This window comes from Bactrocera oleae, chromosome 2 (assembly GCF_042242935.1).
Source record: "Bactrocera oleae isolate idBacOlea1 chromosome 2, idBacOlea1, whole genome shotgun sequence".
NCBI classification, from domain to species: domain Eukaryota; kingdom Metazoa; phylum Arthropoda; class Insecta; order Diptera; family Tephritidae; genus Bactrocera; species Bactrocera oleae.
The window spans coordinates 76,954,275-76,981,124 of NC_091536.1; the positions used below are offsets into that span (position 1 = coordinate 76,954,275).

The 26,850-nt window shown below is 32.5% G+C and overlaps 3 protein-coding genes across 10 annotated transcripts; 1 reads left to right on the forward strand and 2 right to left on the reverse strand.

The window, feature by feature from the left end:
- Positions 1-787: 787 nt before the first annotated feature.
- f-cup (flyers-cup) lies at positions 788-14,551 on the reverse strand. 5 transcript variants are annotated; one of them, XM_014234511.3, is made up of 13 exons: positions 14,457-14,551; positions 11,777-11,828; positions 9,380-9,474; positions 8,917-9,312; positions 6,849-7,036; positions 6,498-6,701; positions 4,735-4,858; positions 4,411-4,583; positions 3,729-4,183; positions 3,110-3,253; positions 1,979-2,167; positions 1,662-1,853; positions 788-1,591 (listed from the first exon to the last, which is right to left on the reverse strand). In XM_014234511.3, the coding sequence occupies exons 2-13, from the start codon at positions 11,779-11,781 to the stop codon at positions 1,486-1,488; spliced, it is 2,271 nt and encodes a 756-aa protein (XP_014089986.2). In that variant the 5' UTR covers positions 11,782-11,828; positions 14,457-14,551; the 3' UTR covers positions 788-1,485. The 5 variants fall into 5 exon arrangements, with proteins under 5 accessions (XP_014089986.2, XP_036224139.2, XP_069961816.1 ...); XM_036368246.2 differs by lacking the exons at positions 11,777-11,828; positions 14,457-14,551 and adding an exon at positions 9,644-9,796; XM_070105715.1 differs by lacking the exons at positions 11,777-11,828; positions 14,457-14,551 and having other exon boundaries at positions 9,380-9,800.
- Positions 14,531-21,309, forward strand: ninaB (neither inactivation nor afterpotential B). Of its 2 annotated transcripts, none has more exons than XM_036368262.2 (7): positions 14,531-14,622; positions 18,955-19,355; positions 19,453-19,560; positions 19,626-19,879; positions 19,938-20,690; positions 20,750-20,811; positions 20,881-21,309. In XM_036368262.2, exons 1-7 carry the CDS (start codon positions 14,578-14,580, stop codon positions 21,154-21,156), a joined length of 1,899 nt encoding a protein of 632 aa, XP_036224155.2. In that variant the 5' UTR covers positions 14,531-14,577; the 3' UTR covers positions 21,157-21,309. The 2 variants fall into 2 exon arrangements, with proteins under 2 accessions (XP_036224155.2, XP_014089989.2); XM_014234514.3 differs by lacking the exon at positions 14,531-14,622 and adding an exon at positions 17,636-17,998.
- Adgf-D (Adenosine deaminase-related growth factor D) lies at positions 21,192-26,646 on the reverse strand. Of its 3 annotated transcripts, none has more exons than XM_036368270.2 (8): positions 26,270-26,646; positions 24,053-24,177; positions 23,637-23,997; positions 23,073-23,242; positions 22,712-22,893; positions 22,499-22,635; positions 21,461-21,818; positions 21,192-21,396 (listed from the first exon to the last, which is right to left on the reverse strand). In XM_036368270.2, the coding sequence occupies exons 1-8, from the start codon at positions 26,352-26,354 to the stop codon at positions 21,297-21,299; spliced, it is 1,518 nt and encodes a 505-aa protein (XP_036224163.2). In that variant the 5' UTR covers positions 26,355-26,646; the 3' UTR covers positions 21,192-21,296. The 3 variants fall into 3 exon arrangements, with proteins under 3 accessions (XP_036224163.2, XP_014089955.3, XP_036224169.2); XM_014234480.3 differs by having other exon boundaries at positions 26,282-26,643; XM_036368276.2 differs by lacking the exon at positions 26,270-26,646 and adding an exon at positions 24,662-25,125.
- Between the last annotated feature and the right edge of the window lie 204 nt (positions 26,647-26,850).

Genomic DNA, 26,850 nt, shown 5'->3' on the forward strand with positions numbered 1-26,850 from the left:
TGTTGACCCACTATATACGTTTGCGTATACGTATTTACTAAAAATTGTATATCGATTTAAGTGGATTTAAGGAAGGCATATTTAATTTCTTTTAACTTATAACCTGAACAGGGTATATTAAGTTTGCCGCGAAGTTTGTAACACCCCGAAGGAAACGTCGAAGACCCTACAAAATATATATGTATATAAATGAACAGCGTGGCGAGCTGAGTCGATTTAGCCACGTCTGTATATATGCAATTTAGTTCTTTAGTTTTTGAGATACGCATACGTTCTTTTCACTTCAAGAAGCTGCTCATTTGTCGGAACCACCTATATCGACCAACTATAGCATATAGCTGTAATACAAACTGAACGCTAAACGTCGAGTTTTTGTATGGAAAATTTTTTATTTGACGAGATATTCACGAAATTTGGCATGAACTATTGCCTAAACCAAGGCCACAATTCCCGGGGAAATGTGTATACGCGAACTAATCCCTCAGTTTTTAAGCTATCGATCTGAAATTTTGTACCTGTTCTTTTCCTCACTAAGAAGCTGCTCATTTGTTGGAACGGGCGATATCGGACCGTTATATATATGGTAGTGAGTATAATTCGATTTTTGATTAACATTTTATATAGGCCTGGCAATAGACCGATTCTAGAATTTGTTTTGACTCTTATATAATATTTTGCATGTCCTTCTTGTCTCTTCTATAAGTATATGTTATTTCATGTTATATATACAATAAACAAAAATCTACTAAAGCATATGATTTTCTTTTATTTTTGCTTAAATTAAACATTTGTTTAGCAGCTGTTTTAATAAGATTTCTTTTTTTATTAACAGTGTACGGAACTACAGAGTTTACAACATGTTTTTTAAGAGCGCTTTTTAAGATCAATACTCGCTCTCTCTTTTTTACACGCTGTCAATTTTATTTTAATTTTTAGCGAGTTTAAAAGTCGTTTATAGCATTTTTTTAGTGTCTCTAATTTTAGAAATTCTATTTTAAACAAATTCTATATAAATTTATGTATGCATTTATGATTGTATGTTGTATTGTACATAATGACTAGTGTAAGGTAGTTAGTAAATATTAAATAATAAAAAAATTGAATTTGCTTCCATAACTCTGGCGAAAGAGACGGAACCAAATTTGTAATATCGTTAAAAATATATTTTTCTTTTTTTTGTTAGGCGTACATTATATATATATATATATATAAATACATATATATAGAGTATGTATATGCATGAAAATATTGCGTATCTTGTTCTCACAAATAAAATTTCAAAACTAAATTAACCCAACCGCTATTAAATCTACGTTCTACCACAATGCACGCACGAGTTAACAGTAGCTTGGGCGATTTTGTATAATATAAGCGGCAATTTGAATTTTTTTGCGACCATCAACAAACACATTCCATTTCGTTTTCAAAAAAATAATAATGTTACGTTGTACACTAAAAGAAAAGAGTTAGCTCGCTGGCTAAGCCTTAGGCTGGTATACGATCACGCAAATACGACATGATGGCATCTGTGCCCTTGGCAAGTATTTGATGGCGTGGCTGTCGAAAAGGATTACCGATCAGTTCTAGTGTACTGTAAATTATAACAATTAAAAATAGGCGTTATGGGGTTATACGGTAGTTTGAAAGTGAGCTGGACTTACGCAATATGTGTTAGATTACCAAGTACGGGTGGCACTTGCTCAATGTTGTTGTTGCGTAGATCTAAAATAGTTAGTCGCTTCAAGGCGCCCAATCCTTCTGGTGTCGCATCGATATGCTTGATACGATTGTCGCTGGCCAGTAGAATTTCCAGATTTTGCGTATAATAAAGGCAGGTCGGTATGTGGTCAAAGCTGAAAAGAATTAAAATGAAATGATTAATAATATTTAAGTATATTGGGCAGAGAGTAAGTTGTAGAGGAAATCGTATAAGAAACTAAAGGTATGGTAACAAGATAGTTATATACAAAAAACTTACCGATTATTGCAAATATTCAATTCTCGTAAGGTGTTCAGGACACCCATTTCCTTCGGCAGGTCGGTCAGTTGGTTGCATGACAAATTGAGTAAAGTAAGACGTGTGAATTGCGACAAAAATGTTGGCACTTTGGTTATTTGATTGTTGGAGAAGACCAACTCACTGGCACTGCCCTTCAGAAGATGAAGTCTAGTGGAGAAATGCGGGTGGGGAGAGAGATATTATTTTCAACAATTTATCGTAATAATTTTATTGACGCTGTAAATTGATAGTAATTAAAACAAAGTCTAAAATCTAACCAAATATTTTTACCATAAATATAGTAGATTATGTTAAATGTTTAATATTGAACTAGTTCATAAGAATATATTGAAAAACAAAACTGGCATAAAAATTTTACATTTACTTCTATTAGAGGTTCAAGAAAAAAAATAATAAATAGCTATAAAAATATAGCAATATTTACAAAAAATTTCACTAAAAACTGGTATAATAATAAGTATTGCCAAATTGACTTGCTAATATCAGAATTTAAATAAAAAGCGTTAAACTGGTATAATTAAAGATATTAACCGCATTAAATAGTAAAAGCGTTTAAAAAAAATTTAAGCAATTTATTTGAATAAAATCTATACATACTTTTTGTAAACTGGTACAAAAAAATATATTATATATATAATTTGTTTTTTATTTAACTAGTTATGAAGAAATAACGTTAAAAAGCGAACGAAAACATTGAGTAAATCTAAAAAGCCACTTTTAACTACAGGTGTAATTGCAAATAGAAACTGGTATAATGAAAATTATAGATTATTCTAATCATTGTTCAAATATGCAAACAGAAGAAACATAAGTATAAGCGCGGTGCATATTAAATGCTACATATAACATTAAAAAACTGGTATAAAATAATACAACTAATTATCATTGCCTCCTTTACATTAATGAAGTTATATAATATATATAAGAATATATATCAATCTATTTTTATATTGTTAGAAAACAACTGGCATAAAATTTGGTATAAAAAAAATTATAAAAAAGTTGTCAACATTTTTACTCTAATGGTAATATCTTGCTTTAATTTCATCAAATATTCATTAAAAAACATTTTCCATTAATCATACTTACGCATCTGGCAACTTTTCCAAACGATTTTTAGAGAAATCAACGCAGCTGACATGCTCTTCTGCGGCCGTTTGGAACACTTCGTCAGGTACTGTGGACAAGTACTGCATGGTCACATTTAATGTATGCGTGTTTCTCATTTTGTATCTGAAATTTCAAGCACGTTTCGATTACTAACCACTCATGTGGCATAATTAGAAAATATTCTGCGAATAAATACTGCAGCCGCCGTGGCCATGGTTATTTTGATATGGTATTGGTTGTTGATAGATCGGATAATGCGGATCATAGGATGATGTTAATGTACCGTAGCAGTTATTATAGGGGAAATATGGATTTACAAATTTGGATATATCCATTTTCATATATTCATAGCTGTTGTAATTGTATGCAAATTGTTGCATCGAATGCATCGTTTGGGCTTGTTCTGTTGTTCCGCTCGACTGATCCATATTCACATTCATATATGTGTTGGAGTTATGTCTATATTGGAGAAGGAGGGGTTGGCCACACTCAATCACACACACTCACACAAATAATTACACATTTACATACATATAAACACACTAGAGAACAAAACAAACGAAAACAACAACAACACAACACTAATTAAAACACTCACTTATCGGGAAATGTTGTGTCTTCATCACAACCACCAGCCGGACGGCGTGGACTATTCAAACCATCTGCACCCATTTTATCGGTATTATTGTGTACGAAAGTTGTTGCCGACGATGTTGAAGAGTTTAAGGAAACGGTATCGCCTTGAGTAAGATGCTGTTGTTTTTCGACAGAAGCACGCGCACGTTCGCGCAATGTTCGTAGTATACGATTTGTACCGCACTGGAGTATATCACGACGGATGGACTTGATGGGATTACCGTCGATTTGCAGGCTAACCAAATGCGCTAATGAGCCCAACGACAAGGGCAGACTGTTTATGGAATTATTGGTAAGATCGAGCCGAATGAGATTTTTCAGTAGCGAAATTTCGTCCGGAATTTTCGTAATTTTGTTATCGCGCAAATCGAGAATTTTCAAATGTGGCAAGTTTGAGCAAAAACTCTCAGGTAATTTCTAAAACGAAAAATAGCACAGTTTGTAAAATATAGAAAAATTAATCATTTTACAAGTAGAAAGTTCACAAAAAACACACAACAATAAAAAAAACAAATATCAAAAGCGCTGAAAGGAAGGCGTTAAGCTCAAATATTTATAAAACGCTCATAAATGAGAGCCTACATTTAGGCCACATGCTTATTTCGACGTCTGTTTGTATGTATGTACATATGTGAATAGCTTACCGCAACTAAGTTATTGGCAACGTATAAATCCTGCAAATTCTGACAGCCCTCGAAAGTGGGTAATTGCGTTATATCATTGTGCTGCAGATATAAACATAACAATTTGCGCAGACTGCCCATATCCTCGGGCAAGGCTATCAAGTCATTATTATTCAGATCCAATTTTTGTAGCGCTTCAATTATAACATAATAACAAAAAAATTATATTTTAGTAATATTCCAGAGTATATATTTTCATCTATAATATTCATATGTGTATATATGTATTTGTTTAGGTATTGTATAAGGCATGAATAATTTGATTTGGTTATGTAATCAACTTACAACGCATATTCACCAGATCGGAGGGCAGTTCTTTTATGTGATTATGTGAGAGTAAAAGCTCAGATACGCGCACCAGAAAGCCAATACCATTGGGTAGCCTCGTAAGTGAGTTATGTGAAGCATCCTTTTAGTAAGATAATAATTTTATACCATAAACCATAAGCCACATTGCATTAATAGTTACGAATAGTGTGAAAATATATGTTTATGCAAATATTATAAATATATGTATGTGTATGTTTAATTTTAATAAAAGCTTTTAATTAAATTTTTAGTTTAGGTCGGAAAATAAAAAAAAATATAAAAAATTTAAAAAATACGATTCTTAATTTAATTCCATTTAACCTATTGATAGTGAATTTAAGTTTTCAGATTAGTATTATTTAGATAACATTTTATTGTTAATTTGGAAAAAAAAATTTAATTATAATATTTATTAAAAAGTTTTGTGTTATTTTTTTAAATTATATATTATAATCAGATAGTTGATTTTCTATTTTTCTTCTAATACATAATAAAACTAAGCATATTAATAAATTTCAGTTTCATTTAGGATTTAACTGCTTTTAAGATGCTACTTTGTTTTAGATATTTTTATTCATTTAAAAAACTCTTTCAATTATATATTTGGTTTGAGTAAGTAATTATTAAATTTGTTAGTTCAAACACCATGTAAGTAAGTGTATATGCTATTTTGTATTTTTTAAGTTATTACATATTTTTTTAAGTAAGTTTTTTAATTATTTGGCATGATAAATAAAATATAATAATAATTAACATATGTTAAATAAAATATACTCTTAAAGTTAATTTACATTTTTTCTAATCAAATTATGGTTTTCAAGATTTGTAAGAGTTTTTTATTTTGGTGTAATCGACAACCAAAACTTTAAACACGTGAGGAAAATTTCTCCGAAACGCTTAACTTGACTTGAAAATACGACCTTCCTACATTACCTAGGTAATGATCGTAGGAATACAGTTTTTGATAATAATTTCGATTTTTTAACTCTGAAGTGTCAATTTTTCACGACTTTACTAGTCCTTCGCAGAAAAATCTGCCTCACCGCTAGACACCTTTGTCGAAATGTCTCTTCAAATATATTTTCAAACATTTGTTGACTAGTACGTGGATATAACCCTATAAGTCAACTAAAAATATAGTTCGAACCAATATGCTTCTACACTTTTTGACCAAAATACTTCTACACTATACTAAATACTACAAATTCGTATTAAATTAGTTTGGTCAAATAAAAAGTGTGGGGTATTCGTACGATAAGTAAAAAAAAAATATGTCTGTAATTAAATATAATATTAATATTTTTCAATTTGAAAAAGTAAAGAAAGTAGGTGCCGAGAAAACCCTGGGTATTTTCGAAAGTTTTTTTACTATAAATATATTTTATGATAATTTCAAAAATGGGGTAAAATTTTCCGAAATTGAATATAAATATTTGCTAGTACTGCTGTTTTGGGAATAATACTGTATTGACAGTCCTTGTCCCGTTAAATATGTGGATCAAAAATCTTACATATCATTCACTTTATTCTTTTTTTTAGATTCTTCCAAAATTTATCTTCTTAGTTTTGTAGTAGTTTTTATGAAATTTTTTTGGTTATTTTAGACTTGTTATAACTAATGCTTATTAGATGCAGAGGAGGTCAATTAAAAGCTGCGTGTAAGGCTTTTAAAATATCGTAAATAGGACTTACATGAGTCTAGATGCCAAACACAGAAACATTAAAATTACTCTACATACCAAATATTCCAGCATGTGCAAATCGCTGACAGCGGGATGTAATTCTTCAAATTCATTGTACGATATATTCAAGTAACGCAGCTCAGGTAACGAGTAAAAATCAACAGGCAGCTCTCTCAACTTGTTGCGACTCAGATTGACGCGCACTAATTTCTCTAATCTGCATATGGATCTAGGAAGGCTGGTTAGTAAATTGTCGTGCAGCTGCCGAGAGAAAATAACGCAATAAAACAATCACCATCAAATGTATAAATCACACTAAATTAAAACTGTATATCAAAAGTGTTGGTATTCGATTTTGAATAACTCGCATAAAATGCTACATAAGCCTAAGGCATAAGCTAAACTCACCGTCAATGTGGTCAATGTTTCGAGATTCTCAATTTTTGGCGATAAATGTGTCAAAGCGTTCGAACTTAAATCCAAATTGGTTAAAGGCATTTGATTCCACCAAGCATCTTCTTCGCGAACAGTGAGCTGTTCCAATGAAGTTGGCAAATCCTGGTCAGTCTGGTTTATTTGGTAAATTTTATCGGGCACTAGAATGTTAAACTCTTTATTAGATAAAATAGAAATAATTTTTTCCGGCGCTTGATACAATTTATCAATAGATTTTAACTATATACGTGTGCATTGTCGTATAACACAGAACAGATATTTTGCAGATTAGCCATGTGATCTTTAAAGGATAATTTACATTCGATTGCCAGTGGTTCACGTTGGCTCTTCGGTTCGATTTCATCTTCGGTCTCCTGCTCGCTGGTCGAGGAGGCCATGTGATATTCCCGTATGTGATAGAATAAACGCCTATGCGCCGGACCACACATGCAGAAGGATGTGAGCTTTTTGCGTGTTTGCTTTAAGGACGCAATTTTGAATGTTTTTTCTTTAACAAAAAGTTACTGCGGAAAATAATACTTTTTTTATTTTATTAATACAAATTAAGAATGCTAATAAGCAGCAACCATTAACGCTGAGCGACAGTATGCAACTACGTTGATGCATTTTAACTTTTGCATTAATGTTAATTTTATGGCATAAAATTCAATTTCAGTTGCACTGTGTTGAACGAAGCGCTCGTGATGGTTAACCGAGCATGAAATTTGGTTTAGCCATAATTGGGTTAGCTATATTACGTTGCAGATTTAGGTGATGTAATACGATACTTAACAGCATTTAAATAATAATAAGAAGAAATTAAAACTTATGTTGCAAAATAGTATATTATAAGCAACGTGGAAGCAGAAAAATGGTTCAGTGCATACAAATACTAATATAAAAGTATGTACATATATACATTTGTAGTTATGTGTAACAAAAAAAAAAAAAAAGAGTTTCACTGTCAAGTTCAATCAGGGGAAATGCGTTCATAAATAACTTTATAAACACACATACACAAATATGCGCTTCACTCCCAGTTTTGGTTAGTTAGTAACATTAGCGAGCCAGACAGAACGTTTAACAATTGACATAGAAAGCTACAAACACAATTCTATAACGGTTAGTTAAGCGATTGTGAACAGGTATATGCACATGACGACATAATAAAAGGTCATTTGTGTGGTTGAGGCAGGAAATATGCATTTTACAGTTTTGGATATGTTGGGTGCGGTTCGATATGTCTCCGCATACACTAGGTGATAAATGTGGGACGGAAAATAAAGACGGCGTAAACAATTAAAGGTAATATAAAATATATTACAACATTATAGTTAAATACCATTGAGGTAGGCCAATTATTATATCAATAAATTTTTAAACAGACATTCAGCGATTTCAATATCACGAAGATATGAATTTAAACTTATTTCCAGAATATTTTGAAAGTTAAACTACTTATATTCTATATCTTTTTATACCCTTTTATGCTATAAAAAATGCAACTGTGAAGGGCATTATAGCTTTGGTGTAGTCGAAGCTAACGCTTTTTTTTCTTTTTTGTTTTTAAATATTTTTGTAAACGTAGTATTTATAATATGGTTACATGTGCACAACTTTTAACACTTACTTTTCACGGAAAACTGTGAAATAACGTGGCGTTGTAAAATAAGTTTTTTTTTGTTTTTAATATGTTTTAAAACACATTTGTTCACTATTTTAACACCATGCTTTATTTTGTTTTAATACCTCATTAATTATAAAACTTTAATTTAACACTGAATACTATTACGACATTTCCTTTAACTACAACTACGAGGAAACGCGCAACAAACAGCTGGGAATAATTGTGCGACCACTTAAGCGATGCCGGCAGGAATGTGGACTAACTAAGAAAATTCATTTAATTATGCCTTTGAAACATCGTGACGCATACAGAAATTTATTTAAGGATGAGTTATTGATTTTCAAGCTTGGTATCGTTACACGATAATACAAAGAAATAGAGTTGTTTTTGTCCATTGTTAACCGTTGTACTAACCTGACGTTAAGCCTCGGCCGCTCAGCTGTAAAGCGCCTGTTTTGCGTGCCTGTTTAATTAGATGTGGTGGAAATGCTTTTTCATCCTCAGTTTTATTTCTTTTTTGGAACAATGGATTCAATTCACCCAGCCTTGAACGTATGCGACAAGTGCGGGATGCAGATTCATTAATAGAGTGCACCGAGTTGGTAGTGGATGTGGTAGCATCGATGCCGGCCTCGCCACCACTAGCTCTATTGTTGTTCATTGTGTTCAAAAATGGTAAGGAACTATAACAGCTACTTGTAGGTGCTGTATCAATATTTGTGTCCAACGAGCGCCAAGACGTCGTGGGGAATTGTAATAAATTATTATAATTCAAATTATTACTGCCAGATAAATCGTTGGAGCCGCTATCTACATTGTTGTAAGCATTATATAGTTCATTATATCATTAAAATTATTAGTGTCGCAGAGCAGTTACTTTGATGATGTGGACAGTTGCTAGTATCCAGGTTTCCGAAATTAAAATAGTTTTCCTGGCTGAGACAGCGATAATATGATGGATAATTGCGGCAACTGGAGAGCATAAACGAATATTGCAATGTAAATTGTAAAAAGCTACTATATAAATTGTAATAACACAAAATATTGCAACAAAAAACACAATAACACAACAATAATTTAAAACGGATTTTAATTCAATGTATCGGAATTGCGTTATGCGAGCACACTCAATGTCTCCCACATCGTTGTTATAATTTACACAGCTCCACTGCGACTATTTTCATTTGTTTTGTATTGATTTTGGTTTGTTGTGCCCTTTTGTTTTTATTTTTTGTATATTGTTTTAGCGCAGATTTATCACAATTTTTAACATCCAAATTAAACTTTTTCGTTTTTGTTTTTATTTATATCCTCTGATTGAATGTCAAAAGTTCACAGCTGACGTTGCAGCTGACAGCAGAGAGCGTAAATCATAGAACGTAAATTATATACGTTCTCTGCATACACAATTCAAAATCGTAAATTTTACGTTCTATGTTATTTGTTTACGTTCTCTGATTGAACGTTTGCGATTGGAAGAGCGTGCAAATTGTCAAACGATAATAAAGAAGAACTTCACCTCATTTAGGGGAAAATTGACAATGGTGAAAAGTAAACAACCTGTACTTCTAAGTGTGCAAGCTTGGATTAAAAGTTTTTTGATGAAAAAATATGTTTTGTATAAGGGTTTGCAAATAATATTAAAAAAAATAATTGAATTAACATTTGAATAACAATTATTTTTTTACTTTAAATAGATATATCGAATCTTTCCTTTTTAGCCCTTTTCAGGTTGTAATTTGAAAAATAATTTTTTTATTCGTTACTCCAATTTTTTAATTATAAAATAGTTTCTCCGTTTACAATCCAATATATTTGGGATTAAAAATAAAATTTTAATTTATTTTATTAAATTAAAATATAATATTTTAAACTTTTGATTCTAAATTCGGAATTAAAAATTTAAAGTCTAATTTTAAATGCAAGTTCTTTGAACTAAAAAATTCGCAATCCTGTTAGTATTCTTAATAGGCATAATTTTTGAAGATTTTTTTGTGATTTAATTATATGTACATGTATTTATGACCTTTAACGGATTCTATTTTAATTTATTATAACTACGAAGCGCACAATAGGACATTGCTTTTCTACAACCTCAAATTTAATTGTTTTGACTTATGAAAATGCATATACAATAGTATTTCAAAACCTTGCATAGACAAGCACATATTTATAACTAGCATTCACGTGGCACATGTCGCACGTGTGACATTGCATCGGCCACCCCTTGATTTGTTAGACAATATGTTAACTCATATTTTTCCATTCATAATAATAATAACAAACTATTTTTATAGCCACTAGCAGAAATTTATTAGACTGATCCAAATTGTCTGGGCAAAATCATAATGCGTGTTTAGATTGCTGACTTCTTATAAATAGTAAAGTCAATTAATTCATTATAAGAAACGAAAGTAATATTTTTTTCTCTAATTGTTACGTTCCTTTTTGCGCCTTAATAAATATAATTACAAAAAAAAATTCTGTTAAAAGATTCAGAGTTATAGAAAATATTTTTATAGAAAATATTTCGAAAAAATGTAAGAATTTTTTTATTTATAAATACAATCGAGTTATTTTTATAATTTTCTTATTATTCTAATATACCAAAAAATTAAATATTTAAAAAAAAAATTTTTTTTATAAAAAATTATTTTAAAAAAATTCACGATTTTTTATTTACAAATACAAAATGCAGTTACTTTTATAATTAATATTTGATTTTTATGTGTAAAGTAATTTCAAATTTAATATAATTTTTGAACATCCTTAATATTTGTATTATTATCAATTTATTACGGGATTTAACGCTGATCTGTCACAAATTGTGATCAATTCAAATCAATTGAAGCGCTTTTGCTCCCCATAAATCATATCAACAATGTGTATACATACAAACATATGTAGGAAAGCATATGTAGGTTATAAATGTATGCATACACAATTTGTAGTCACACGAGTTATTGAACTAGTCTGTTGGGTTCGGAATGCTCACGTGTGTGTGCTATTGTTGTTTGTGTAGTTTAATTCATTTATTCGATAATGAACTTAAAAGCAATGAATTAAGCATGAGTAAATTGTAACAACAACAACGTAGTTATACTCAATCACTAGTGGTTTTGTTTTACTTGCACATTGCGATGCGCTATGGCGTATGAGTAACTATTTATACTATACTTCAATGAAGTAGAGTTGTTATTGAAAATGAAATTCTCGCAGCAGTTTAATTATTTAAAATAAATTATAGTTTACTTTTTCGACTTTTTCTACTTACGTCATTTTTTTTCAATAGACGACAGTTGATTGCACTTCTAAGCGGTTGATGACTTGCCGCGCAGATTGGTAAGAAAGCCACAGAGGTTGAAGCACGTGTAATAGGTAAGTTGGTACGAAAAAAATATTCAAATGACAAATGGTTAGAATTTTTTACATTTTGAACAAAAAGAGGCATAAATTATGAGATTATGAGTATATGAAATACACATGTGTATGTATGTTTGTGTATTTTGAAAATATAGAATTACCATCACAGCGAAGTCTGCGCACACTTACAACACAGTATGACTTAAGAACTTTAGAATAGTGTCAAGGTCATATGGGTAAGACACTACCTACGTCGTTCCACTGGCCGTCAGCTAACTGAAGGTATAGAGTTTCTTTGCTTTGCAATATTTACGCTTTGTAAATGCGACGCAAGCATACACGTATTAAAAATTGTTAGTAGGCTTTATAAATTTCGAAAGCATTTGCGGATAGGATGGCAACTAATTTTTTTCAAGTTGGTAAATTAATATTTTTTGCATATAATTAGGCGCTTGCATATTTTAAATAAATTGAATTTAAAATAAATATCAATCAAAATCAATAAAAAATATGGATTTAGAGAAATAAAATACAGTCTAATATTTTTAATTTTTTTTTTGTAAACTAGATTAAATTTTACATTTATAAAACTTCATAATTATTCAGGAAATAATAAAAAAAGGTAAAAAAAAATTAATTAAGTCAAAAAATTATTACTAAAAATACAATATTTAATGCATTTTTTAGCGCATATTATCTTTGAGTTTAATATTTACTTTACACCTAAGAAACTAAATTTATATCATTTGATCAAATTTGACACGGACTGGTTCATTAAAATTGCGCGCGCAAACCGAATCGATAAATCTTTTTGCCTAGATTGGTACAACCTGTTTTTTATGTTCGTGTGAAGCTTGGTCTCCAAATGTCAAGCAGTTTGTGTTTGGTAGCTGTTTGTTTATGAAGCAAAAAGTTTTTTTTGGCGATTTTTAGCATCAAAACAAAAATTTAACAAGATGTTTGCTTGAAATTGCATGTTTCCAATAGAATTACAGCTACAGTACCGTTGAAAATATTTCAGAAGTAATTTGGGGAGTCTATGTTATCACGAACACAAGTCTTGTGAGTGGCACAAAGCATGCAGCGAAGATCGTTAAGTCGTCGAAAACTAGCTTCATGCGAGTCGTTCATCCCCTCTGTGCTTGAAAACAGCAGAGAGATAGCAGAGGATCTCAAAAATTGTTATGAATCGACTCAACTATTTTAGTTAATTTTTTTAATTCTTTGCAAAAACGACGTCGAGTAGAGGTCGCAAAAAAGATGCTTTACAACGTAGTTCCAGACACCATATTCAACAAACGCATTGTTACTGATGACGAGGCGTTGATTTATGAATATGACATCGAAAATGTCCAACAATTTAGTTCATGGTGCTTCAAAAATGATCCGAAACCGAAAAAAGAACAAAATTCGCTTAATGCACTAAGAACCATCCCGCCGAGGCTTATAAACAGTTATGAAAATTTGATTGTCAGTCCGGTTAAATGGGTTAATCAGATGGCATTAAATCATTAAATAAAAAAAATTATTTATTTTCAAATAAAAACCATTACTATTACGAATATTTTTAGGCTTTCGTATGTTTAATCGCTTTAAGCCTCATAAATATATATAAAAAAATATATTTACAAATACATACATATAACCGTAAGTACTTGCAGAGAAACCACTTAAGCTTCTTTCGAGCTCTTTTCTTTCATACTAAAAACTGCGAACGCGGATTCATATACTAAATATATATGTTTATATACATGTAAATATGGTATATATAAATGTTAATTTTTTGGTTCAAACAACTTTTAAAATGCAATTAACAAACTAAAAAGGCAACCAAATTTATAAGGGCTTTTGTGCATTAATAAAAGATTAGCGGTAAATAAGACTTGAAGCTTGCCGCGTATCGCATTGAAATTACAGCAACACAAGCAACCTGACAAAACCACACAATCAAGCAAAGTGCGGCTTTTGTCACAATTTACTTCCATAATTTTAGCAAGTAATCACGGTCAATGTTCTTCCTGCTTTGATTGACACAAATTGCAGCCACTATTATGGCTGATTAAGAGCTTTGGAGCGAAATTTCGGAAACAAGACGGGCATTCACCACACCGTTTGCAACAATCATAAATTACAAAATAAATAGCGAACGTTGTAATAATATAAGTACTTTTTTTTGTGTATTTGTGTGTATTTTTGGGGGCCGCCAGGGGTGCTTTGCGGTTGTGTTTGCGGTCGCAGCTGTGTATTTTTGTTTATGCTGCACGGCAAATGCAAACGCTACCGCTTATACACCTTTATAAACATTTTTATATATGTATGTAAATATATATAAATGTATGTATGTATGCATATTAACGTTGCGCACTACTTAAGATATTATTTGCGCACACATGCTTCTACAAATCTACGCTTGCCGCTGACCGGCTTCGCGGCAGCTAAGTACTGCCGATACTTTGTGTCTGTTATTTATGACCATTCGAGTCGGAAAGCAGTTACAATTCTATTAGTTGTCGCTTTTATTTCGAGCGTAACGCTTCGTCTAGGAATTGACTTCCAGCAAGCGCTTTCCGTCATTCATAATTCATAATTACCTTGAGGCGTACTTGTTTTTGTTTGCGGTTCACGTTAGCTGTGCTATTTTCGTCCTTGCTGTGTTGGTGTTGTTATTCCTGTTCCTGTATACTTTACGTCAATCAATAAAGCAGAACTATTATGGCCGAAGGCGTTATAAAGTCCTTTATACGCGACTTTTTTGCGGTTTGTTACAGTTTTGTTTTAATTTTGAATTTTTATTGCCAAATTGCGCAATATTTTATGAATTTGGTAAATTTTGATAAAAAAAATTTTGCATTCAATTTAGAAGCCGTGAAACCGAAAATTTCCTTAGGAAATGAATTGCGTCGAAATTTTTGTTTTCTAAACAAAAAAAAAAAAAAAATGTCGTGTGTTTTGAAGTTGCTGTGGATCATGTTGAAAATAAATTTATTTCGGTGATATTCAAAGTGAACGATTTGTTCAATTATAGAATGTATGGACTTAAATGTAATAGATTTATTATAATATAAAAAGGAATTTTTATTTTATTTTAAAAACCTAAAAAACTCAAGCGATTCTAACAAAAGTTTCGGACACATGTTTTGTGGTCACATTTTTGTCTTTAATGTGAACCATACCTTTTAATATGGACTGTTTACAATAATATATAAATTAGTACATTTGAACCGTAACGGGAAGCCACATATATAGTACACATACACATAGAAATTATCGAATATAAGAACTGTGGGCACTTTTAGGGGTTCACTTCAATATTCCCAACAGAAATTATGCTACGTTGGAATTATGAGAATAAATTACTTGCATTGCTTTTAGTAAAATATTTGAACAAATGGGTTAATTCTAAAATTTTCCTTGTTAAGAAGATTAAAAGCAAAATTTCGATAAGAATATGAATCAAAGTCTATTATTGATAAACGCATTCGAAATCTGAAAAAAAAACTCTGTAAGTGCTTTTAGAGTCGCATGAAGGTGACCCGAAACGCATACTCTTGATAACAGCTAACATGTTTGATAGCTTATAGTGAATAAATAACCGTTCTGAGGGGCAATGAAATATTGTATATCTCTCCATTAAAATGGATGATGGGCATGAAATATTAATATTAAACATTTTTTTTGAAAATGCACCTAAGCGATCATTCCTTAGCAGGTCTTATGCTGTTCCGGTTACATAATTCATGGAACGCCAAGTTAAGTCTCATTTTCACTTTATTTATAAGTTATTATGTTACAATTATCTAAATAAAAGTGGTAAAATCATGTCAGTACGAGCTCTAAGCTAGGCGGCTATTATTCCCCCTTAAGATACATATAATATTGAAGAACTTCTGTAGCACTTTTCATAGCTTGTTCCAATAAAAAAAGATATAGAAAATTCTTAGCTTAATATTATTGCGATAAAAACTCCAAGCCATAGTGATTACTTATCTAAAATTGTTATTTTTTCTTCCTAGGTCTAATTGTTTACAATTAAATAATGCCGATATCAATATCAACTGAATATTATTCATTAACACATATTTTACGGATAGCTGTACTATCTTTTCCACTTGGAGATGAGAATTCTTTATATTCCTTAACTGGAAAATATTTTTTCAGTAAATGCTCTCCTGGCTGTTGTGACTCAATTATTATGGAACGGTGTTTAACCTAAAACGATCTTAATAAATTCAAAATGTATTTTGTTAACTTTATCAATGATTCCAAGCTATACAGTCAAACGAATAGTGTCATTTGGAACAAAAAGAGCTTTAATAATTCTAGTGAATTATTCAATAATGTTTGCAACTTTAGTGAAAATATAAAAAAAGAAAACGATTAAATCACTTTAGTGAGTTATAAGTGGTAAATGGTGCTTCAGCATACATAAATGTTACTCATACGCCCTGTCGTTTGTACAATAGTAGGTCAAATGGTATATGCTTGGTTGACAACATAAATTTAATTTTCAAAACTTAAAGTGAATGCACTACATAATTTGATGAAATTTTGAAATAAATATATTGTTTTTATAAACTTTTGTATAACTCAACATAGTCCACTGTTGGCATTGAATGTTTAGTCTAGCGACGCCTTCATTCAACTCTGGGTTTTATATTAAAGCGGAAATGAAGAAAATTTAGTAGGCTTAAGAACAATTTCATTAATTATTCCTAATAATTATTATGATACTTTACGCTTAAAAATCTGATGACTGATCCGAATATATAGTATTTATTTTCTTTAAGCCCGGTTGGAGCGTAGGCCCAAGAATGTTGTTTTCGGTTTTTTCTTCTTTCCTTTTTTTTGTTTTCAGTAATCACGTATCATCAGAAAAATGGATAATTAGCACAGATTTCCCCGACTGCTACTAGAGCCTTTCGTTTACATATAAATCTAAGCCTATTTGTTTACATATAATATAGAGAAAGCTGCAATTTTTTAATTAACAATTTTTTTATTAAAAAATTACTTTTAAGTTTTTAGCTTTAATTTTGTTTTTCAATTATAAACATGAGATTAACATGTTGTTTATTAAATTTTTATCCGATTTTGGAATTAAACTTTTATTTTTAATTTTGAAATTTGGTATTTGGGATTAGAAATTTGAAAATTATTATTAATTAAGTTTTCTGCTATTACAAAATATTTTTTTTTAATTCCAATGTTAAATAAATTGTCTTTTTAATTAATTTTTTGTAACGCTGAATATATGTATATATATAAAAGTAATTATTAAAATCATTAAATTCATTTACTTCACTGAGCAACAAATATTTTTGTTAGTATATTCCGATAAAATATACAGTTTGTATGTGCAAATACACACACTAACACTTACAAATGCTCATAAACAAAAAGCGTCGTCGCAGCTTTCGCCTGAATGCCAAGTTCGCGCTCTGTCAAGAGCAAGGACGATCAATACAGGCACAGGGCATTGATGTTTTACAACAAGCACTCGTGAATTCGCACGTATGCATATATAAGAACAAAAATATATACCAACAAGAAACCTTCTTACATTATATGTGTATATAGTATATCCTTGTCGGGTAAACAGTGTTTACGTTGTGTTGTCCTTCAAAGCAAAACTTGCGAAAGCTTTTTACATCACCAAACTACGCGCACTTGAAAGCACATTTCGCTGAACATACAAATACATATATACACATATATCTACATATATGTATATATTATAAATGTGCATACCGACTAATACTAACCATAAAAGCTTAAGGAATTAACGTTTCAGTTGTATACAATTTGTCTTAGCCGTGGCTTAAATCGCTTGAGTGCTCATCTAGCCAAGCGCAAATTATCCGGCTTTGACATGATTTTACGCGCTTTCGAGATATTACATACATACCTATGTACACTACAGTGCAGTGGTCCTCAACTGCAGCGACGAGTAGCAGTGCTTTATTTGACATTTTCGGAGACAGTTGTGGGCTTTGTTTATAATTGAATCATGTTGTTGTGTGAAATTTTGTGTTGAAAAATTTTAGAATTGCTCGAATACCAAATGTATTTGCTTTCTATCGTTTGCATTGTGAGAGATATTTGTCTTCGCATACAAGCTTGGTTTTTGCCAAAGGTGATGAAGGAGTGATAATACAATATATTATATACTTGTAATAAAGAATCTTAAATTTCTTATACTGTGTGAAAAGGAAGATTCAAACGATTGATTAAGATTGAATCAGAAACAGAAGAGAATATAATAATAATATAAAATATGTGTTGCTTTGGTCGGGTCTACAAAATCGAAATTCGAAAGTCAAGTGAGTCTACATTCCTCTCATATGTATAGAGGATGCTCACTCCTTCCTCTGTTTCCACCAGCAAACAAGTTATTCGAAACTTTTATGGGCACAGTGTTTGCGATCTACATAAAATAGTGTTTAAACAGCGGTTTTGCTGGAATTAAATGCATTGTTCTGGAAAATGTTTAGTACTGTTTCATTTTCAGTGATTATATTATATTTCGAGACAATCTTGACTAAGTGAAATATTTTTGTTTCTTTGATATCTCTGCACCTCTTATAAAATCGCCTAAAATATTTAAAGCGCTTCGGCAACACATAAGAGAGTTTTATCCATATTTAGGAGTTCTTATGGTATTAGAAATGGTCAATGGTTCAAATGCCCCAGGATGATCGCCGAGATCTGTGTATTGGAGAACCGTCGAACCTTTTTCAATCTTTAATCATAAGCTTTTCTAGTTTCTGCACTAAACAAGAAGTTCGTGGTGGTCGCTAATTCTAAAGCCAATTGAGCCGATCTCATAATCAGTCGATGGGTTTGATCGATTTCGGATAGTTAACGATTATTAAAATCGGCGATTTCGTGGTTTTTTCTTGTACACAATTAATTGTATCGTAATTAGCAAGAGTACTACAGTTTTAACCCAGCTCTACTAGTATTTCAGAGAAAAAATGGAGAATACTTAGTTCATGAATTTAATTTTTCTCGTTTTTTAACTTATTATCTAAGATCATTAAACCTTTATACTGAAAAAAAAAATACAAATGCTTTATTTCACGCCAACAGATCAGATATAATCCGAAGCAACACGATCCCGAATCGGTACGCATCGATGGCGGCGGACGCTGTTATCCAAATTGTGCTTCAGATGTGTGGTTGCGTTCGTGTGAGCAGGAAATTACCGAACCCATTGAAGGCCATACCAGCGGACATATTCCCACTTGGTTGAATGGCAGCTTACTGCGCAATGGTCCCGGTAGTTGGAAGATGGGTGAAATGATGTTTCAGCATTTATTCGATTGTTCGGCTTTAGTGCATCGATTCGCAATAAAAAACGGACGCGTTACATATCAAAATCGTTTTGTTGAGACAGAAACACTGAAGAAAAATCGTGCTGCACAACGTATAGTCGTAACGGAGTTTGGTACGGCATCGGTACCGGATCCTTGCCATTCGATATTCGACAGGTGAGTTAACGTTTTTTAGTATTCAGTTCAAAGCCTCAAGCCGATAAACAGCGACAGAAGAATGATTTTTAATTTGAAAGCTTTCTATATTTCTTAGAGTCTCCGCAATATTTCGTCCTGATAGCGGCTCTGATAACTCAATGATATCTATTTACCCATTTGGGGATGAGTACTACACATTTGCAGAGACTCCGATGGTGCATAGGTGAAACAAATGCAATAATTGAAATTAGAGATATGACTCCAGTTTAATACAAATATAATTTATAGAATTAATCCACGCACCTTGGCCACGGAAGGACGCGTCTGTGTTGCAGATTTTGTCGGTATCGTTAATCATACGTCACATCCTCACGTACTGCCTAATGGAACTGTATACAATCTAGGTACGGCCGCTACCAAATCAGGACCAGTCTATAATATTATTTGTTTTCCGCATGGGGAGCAAATGTTTGAAGATGCCTACGTTGTGGGTTCGGTTTCTTGTCGTTTTAAATTACATCCTGGCTATATGCATACGTTTGGTAGGCACACAATAGGAATAACGGTTAAAATACAGAACTAAACACTTTCCCGTTACAGGTATTACCGAGCATTTCTTCGTAATTGTTGAGCAACCACTCTCCGTTTCGTTGACGGAATTTGTTAAAGCCAACTTATCTAATCAACAGCTTGCCGCCTGCCTAAAATGGTTCGAGGACAAGCCCACACTGTTCCATCTACTTGATCGCGAGACGGGTAAATTACGCTACACTTTCCAGTCGGAGGCATTCTTTTATTTACACATAATCAATCAGTATGAGGAGGATAATCATGTAGTGATCGACATTTGCTGCTATAAAGATCCCGAAATGATTAACTGCATGTATTTGGAGTCCATTATGAATATGCAATCGAATCCGAATTATGCGTCACATTTTCGTGGACGTCCATTGCGTTTTGTGCTGCCTCTGGGTGTTGAGAACGCGGACGTGGTGACGTTCAAAGATCGCCCAACCAATCAGCGGCGTGTGGTGAAATCTTTTACAATGTCCGGCATTAGTACGCATCTGCAACCGACGAAAATGAAGCATTCCGAGTCGAATTATGAGAATATTACAAATATGGCGCTTAATAAATTGCAAGAAGAAGAAATGCTCGAGTGCCGTACATTTGCGGGTGAAGCGGATGATTCGAAAGCGAATGTGGACAGTGAAACAATGGTGAATTTGGTCACTTTGGAATATAGCACGGCGCAAGCGTATCAGCTAAGCAATCGCAGCATAATGGTGCGCCCCGAATTGCTTTGTGATTGGGGCTGTGAGACGCCGCGCATCAATTATGAAAAATGTTTAGGTAAATTTCGGATGTGTTTGTAATTTCGATTCACTGATTTGCTGATTAATTTTTTTCAGCCAAAAAATATCGTTACTTCTACGCGATTAGCTCGGATGTAGATGCTGAGAACCCCGGCACAGTGCGTAATATTTGCGAAGAGCACACATTTAATTATTATTAATTCACAATTGAATTATTGTATTTACAGCTCGTTAAAGTGGATGTTATGGCAAAAGCAGTGCAGAAATGGTGTGAACCGAATTGTTATCCCAGCGAACCAGTCTTCGTGCCCGCGCCAGATGCCTGCGCCGAAGATGATGGTGTGGTGTTGGCCTCCATGGTCTGGGGTGGATTAAGTGATAATCGCGTCGGTTTGCTGGTGCTGTGTGCCAAAACCTGGACTGAGCTGGGCCGTTGCGACTTTCATACGAATGGACCAGTGCCGAAGTGCCTGCACGGCTGGTTTGCGCCCGGCGTTGTGTAACCAAAGATGCCACAATGAAAGCAAATACTCACTGCTTAGTATTTTAGTAAAATTGTTAGAAATTTATTACACTGTTAAGCATTAATCTTAGTAGTAATACTGATTTGATAAATATGACTTAATTAATAAAAACGTTACTTTTAGAATCTCAAATTGATCACATTATAAATGAACTCCTCCCATTTCTTTTGGAAAACGCGATTAATCTTACGACGTTCTTCCGAAGATAAAATGGAGTACCTGTAAAAATATATAAACATTATTTCTTCGCAAATAAATTAATTTAAATGGCAATTTGTCAGACTTGATCGAATTCAAGGCGAGTTGCTTGAGAAACCGCAAATCTGCTTCAGCTGGCGCCAGCGCCATAAATGCATAATAGAAATCGTAACTCAATCCCTTCGAATTCCAAATGCCCGGATAATCGGCAGTTATGACAATTGGAAAGTTTTCGGCTATAAGAAATGTAGCGGGGTGATTGCGTAAATCCCACACGAGACCCATTACTTGATTAGCAATCGGACTAATTTCGATGGCAATGTTACGTTTCTTGACTGTGGACCAAATATTTGGATGTTTCGGCAGTGCATAACCGTGACCGATACGTTTTGTGTTGAGCAGCAAAGCGTCCATGAGATTCCAATCGGTCTTTCCACACCAATCTGATGAAAATAAGAAAAGGATGGTTTGAAAAAATTCTCTCATTATATAATATATGTATAGATGATTTGTTTAGCCGGGTTTCTCTATCATATAAATTATTTGATTTTTTTTTTTTTTTTTTTTTTATGAAATAGGTTTTTATAACTTGCATATAAGCACTGTGTTCACTATTAAAAATTTTGAATTTTGTGAAGTAAGATCATTTTGAAGTAAGCAGCTTAAATGAATAACAATGCATACCTAAAAAAATCTCTTTGTAGAGGTTATAACACTCCGCGACGCAGAGTCTTGAGTTAGAAAAACCATTTTTGACATTCATATGAAGCTTCATAGTAAAAAATATGTATTTTATAGCTACTTATTATAAAGGCTAAAGTTCCAAAAACTATGGGCCTATAGGTTATTTTTCAGTTACTAAGGTCGTACTCCTCATAAGGTACTATTGTATGTGAAATTAAAGAAAATGCATATTAGTTAACAACCTTCTGTTTATCTAACTATAGAACTGTAAATCATTATAAACGATATCTAACAAGGTTCTAACTAGGGGTATTCCAGAGATGTAGGCAACCTCCAGCGATAAAGAAAGATAAGTGGAATTATGCAGATTTGATTTAAGACCGTACATAGGCTTCTTGTTCGCATTAGTGCAACATTTAGTACGCATTTATATACTCACTAGTTTCACCAGCGTGAAAGAAAAAGTTGGCAGTGGGTGGCATGTCGGTCAATTCATTGACAAATTTATGAAGCGAATCGCCGGTGTCTTCTTGTCCCACCAAATCAAAGCCAATAATGAATTTTGGCTTGGCATCACTAGTTGGGCAGAAAGCGATGAATATAATTAATTTAAAATTTCTATAAAAAAATTGTACGACAAATATTTACTAACTGCAATTGTTTAAAGGTTATCAAATGTTGTGCCATTTCATCCACTGTGCCTTGATTTGGTTTCGTATAGATCACCTTGAGTCCCACAAAGTCAGGATGACGTGCTTTGAAACCCTCAACGATAGCTTCCAATTCGTTTGCTACATCCAGGGCATTTAATGTGCGATTGTTATCGCCATATAGCTATTAATTTGAAAGTAAAGAGAAAATGAAAATTAATAATTATTAATATTATTGATCTACAGATATTTTTTAAAGCATTCATAGGAAGAATAGTAAAAAGTTTGAGTTCAAATAAAAATCATAGTAATTCCAATTTAAATGCGATGGACTGTATATTTTCCCAATCTCTTTGAACTTACCGGCGTCAGTGGTGACCTCAGTTCAGCATAAAATATATTATCCTCGCATAATTCTTCCAGTAAACGTTTGTGATAATTACAGAAGGCCGGTTGATAACTGTAAAAATTTTCCACACTTTTGAAAATATTATAGAAGCGTTGCCAAATCTTGCGTTTATCGGTAATCATGGCTGTAAAATTGTTTTGTAAACATTTAGAAGATTTTACAAGCATACAAGACCCAAATTGTTAGAATCTAGTCAATATATGTCGTATAGAGTCTGGTTATAATTTTTTTGTGACATTAGGTTATACTTAAGTTCTATTCGCCATGCTCTCTTGTACCTATTTCTGACAATAGAGCAGAAATTGAACACAGCGAGCAGAGAAGTGACGAATAGAAGATGTTTCTTGAGAGAGGTAAACAATAACCTTTGTTGAAGAATAAGTTGTCAATTTTAAAGTTTTATAAACGTCAAAAACAGCTGACATTTGGAAAAAAGTTATTATTTGTATTATTATTATAATATATACATACCTATATGTTCATTATTATAAATAACTCATATATTAACATTAACCTACATTCCGGATGTACTGTATACATATTGATATGCTTCTCCAGTTGCCGCTCGTAAAGTCGCCGATCCTCAGCATTAATGCGCTCTAAGCAAACGTTTTGTACTTCACTGTGACATTTGCTTTGCTCATAGGTGAACATCAGTAGACCATTCACATCTCGGCAGGTATACAAATTATACAGCGTGGTCAAATTGGTGATGATCCAGCGTGAACTGACCATACCCGTATTGTGACCATGCAGTAACGCGCCCTTGGGCAGTTTTTGTATAATACGAAAAACTTCACTTTGTCGCAGATATTGTTTGCCTTGAAAGAAATGCATGGCGGGTGGAAATTTCTCGGGGGTTTTAACGCCTTCCGCCATCTGTTGGATTTAGTTTATTATTTATATCATTATTTAATATTATTGGAGCAATCACCTCGGATCGTTTGGCATTCATTAATATGCTGTTTGCTTTATCCTCTGCCGATGTCAACCAAATATTGCCACCCACTGCGGCCGAGCGTTCGGCATCGATAATTTTGTTACGTAACGTGTCATAAGCTTTAAGGTAAATTGAGTAAAATATTAATAAAAGCTACTGACAAATATACAAATTCAATTCTTAAATTTATATACAAATCCGTAGATTTACATTTTTACATATATATATATATATGTATATAGATGAACATAGATTTATTTCTCTCTCCTTATCTTTGTTTCTGTTCTTGTATTCTATTTATCAATAAAATGTCAATGCTTGATGAGTTGATCGGATCCGAACGACGTTTCCGATATGGGTGTTCTAAGTGATACAAACTTAACATGACAGCTATAATTAGTATGCCTATTCTCTATAAAAACATAGTAAGAGTAAATAAATGGGTGTTATCTGTTAACTGTATAGAATAAGTTACATCATACGTCTCAACTAAAATATATGCAACTCAAGATAAATGTTTATGGTTCGTATTTGAGACCGGGGAAGTCAAGACTAAAACATTAATGTAGTCAGCAATTAATATGTACAGGGTAACTCACTTACCATATTAGGTTACCATAGAAAAGGTTATATCTTCAGATCTTTAATGGCATTTTATTTGGAACACAACGTATACGTTTTTCTCAAAAAACAAAACAAAAAATGAAGGATTCATCAATAATTTGTTTAATGACGGTATTCGAGTTATTCGATTTTTCATTTCAAACCATAGAAATAAACAAATTTTTTTAGCACATTCCACGACAGTCCTGCCTACGTAACCGGAACGGACCCGGATTATTATCCGCCCAAGAACTGTCAACTCGGCAGCATTCAAAAATATTTCAGGAATGTTTTTTGCCACCGCAACAACAGAAACAGCATCCTTTTTTAAGACGGATTAGTGAATAATATTAGTGGTTGGAAATTGCATTTCCAAACATTTTTGGCTCTCGTTTGCTGATTTTAGCTCTGAATTTGTTTCAGTGGTTTAAAGAATATTTATGAATTCGTTTTTTGTTTTTTGACAAGCAAATATATCTAAAATTTTAATATGCAATTCATCTCAATTGCCTTTCGAAATATATATAAATATATATACCGTCACGGTACTTGACCTATATAAACACAAATATGCCCACACAAGATACAATAATACCACTTTATCAAACAATTTATTCTGTAGTAAAAGCGGAGCTCAATTGGTAAAGCTTACTGCAATCAACAGCATTTTTTGCTTATACAAGGTCATTATTGTGTCTGAATTTTTGTTTGGGTCTATATGTGCATATATGTAGTTATATACATACGTTCTCCAGAGGAAAAATTACACTTTCACTTCTTTTTAATTCAGACAAAGTACTTGAATTTTGTATGAGGTATATTTAAATTTTTTCTTCGGGTTGAGCTTATATACTGACCCGGACTGGTTCATTGAAATTGCGCGCGCAAACCGAATCGATAACTGTCTTTTCCTAGATTTTTGCAACCTTTTTATTGTACGTGTGAAGTTTGATCTTCAGAAGTCAATAGCTGTGTTTTTGACAGCTATTTGTTTACGAAACGAGAAGTTTGTCTCGCGATTTTTACTAATAAAAAAAATTGGATAATGAATTTGCTTGAAATTTTGTGTTTCCGATGGAATTACTGCTACGGAATCATTGAAAATGTTGCAGAAGTAATTTGGAGAGTCTACTACATCATGAACACAAATATTTGAGTGGTACAAAGAATGCAGTGAAGATCGTGAAGCCATCGAAAACTTGCTTCATGCGAGTCGTTTATCCCCTCTCTTAATGACGATAACATCGAAAAAATTAAAGAAATATTGTTTGATTATCATCGTAAGCTAGCGAATGGCGCTCTAACCGTTAAAACCGAAAAATTCAAAATTTGTTGAAGACACTGCAGTCCATCCAAACCGAGTCTTATAACAAGTGTATAGAAAATGGGATGAAGAATTGGTATGCTTGTATTGTATTGAGTTAGGAGCTTATTTTGTAGGCGATATTAAAGGTTTGTATTAAAATACGTGAAGATGTATGTTTTTTTAGAGTCCTGGTTAGATTTGATCAGATCGTCTTGTATATTAATATTTATTTCATAAATGTGAACATTTACTAATACACTTTCTAAATTGACTACTATTTCGTATCAATTTTGTTAATTTACTTTTTTTCTTACATATTTCTGCACATTCGATAACGAAAAGCATGGCCAATCCGATTATGAGCCATAACCAAGAAATTTTTTGCATTTCAAATTAATTTCTTATTTTTTAAAGTGGCAGTTTTGTTTTATTGAATTATGTTTTGTTTTTAATTACACCCAAAAATAAATTCAGAAATCTTAATTATTCCACCATGAAAATTGCCATATGAACACAAAATAGCGAGCGTTTTTGTTTCGGCTTTCGAACCGTTCCGAACCGTTTCACAAATGCAACTAAAGCGGATAATTCAAATCGTCTACGAAATTTCCCCAACAATGCGAATATTTATGCACGCTAATCCGGCTTTAAATTCACCCTCTCCAGCAATGACAGCGATAATCCGAGATTGGCAATTCAAGAGTAAAAGTATCATCCACCTCGACACCCACATATGTTGTCACACAGCTGGATTGCTGTTACATTGTTGTAGTGTAAATTGTTGCCTATAAAAGTATGCAGCAACATAGCATAGCGATTAAGCGTCAGTTCAGTGTCAACAACAACATTCAACAACAACACATGCTAATCAGTAAGAGCAACA

Coding starts and splice junctions, on each gene's coding strand:
- f-cup (XM_070105715.1), bottom strand. CDS start 9,485: ATGCTCTCCAGTTGCCGCAATTATCCATCATATTATCGCTGTCTCAGC. Junction 7,037..8,916: donor CGGCCGAGGCTTAACGTCAG/GTTAGTACAACG, acceptor TTAACATTCTAG/TGCCCGATAAAATTTACCAA. Junction 2,168..3,109: donor TTGGAAAAGTTGCCAGATGC/GTAAGTATGATT, acceptor TTTCTCCACTAG/ACTTCATCTTCTGAAGGGCA.
- ninaB (XM_014234514.3), top strand. CDS start 17,927: ATGTATTTGCTTTCTATCGTTTGCATTGTGAGAGATATTTGTCTTCGC. Junction 19,356..19,452: donor TGCCATTCGATATTCGACAG/GTGAGTTAACGT, acceptor TATATTTCTTAG/AGTCTCCGCAATATTTCGTC. Junction 20,812..20,880: donor ATGCTGAGAACCCCGGCACA/GTGCGTAATATT, acceptor TTGTATTTACAG/CTCGTTAAAGTGGATGTTAT.
- Adgf-D (XM_036368270.2), bottom strand. CDS start 26,354: ATGCAAAAAATTTCTTGGTTATGGCTCATAATCGGATTGGCCATGCTT. Junction 23,243..23,636: donor GTATACAGTACATCCGGAAT/GTAGGTTAATGT, acceptor ACAATTTTACAG/CCATGATTACCGATAAACGC. Junction 21,819..22,498: donor CTTTCACGCTGGTGAAACTA/GTGAGTATATAA, acceptor TATTTTCATCAG/ATTGGTGTGGAAAGACCGAT.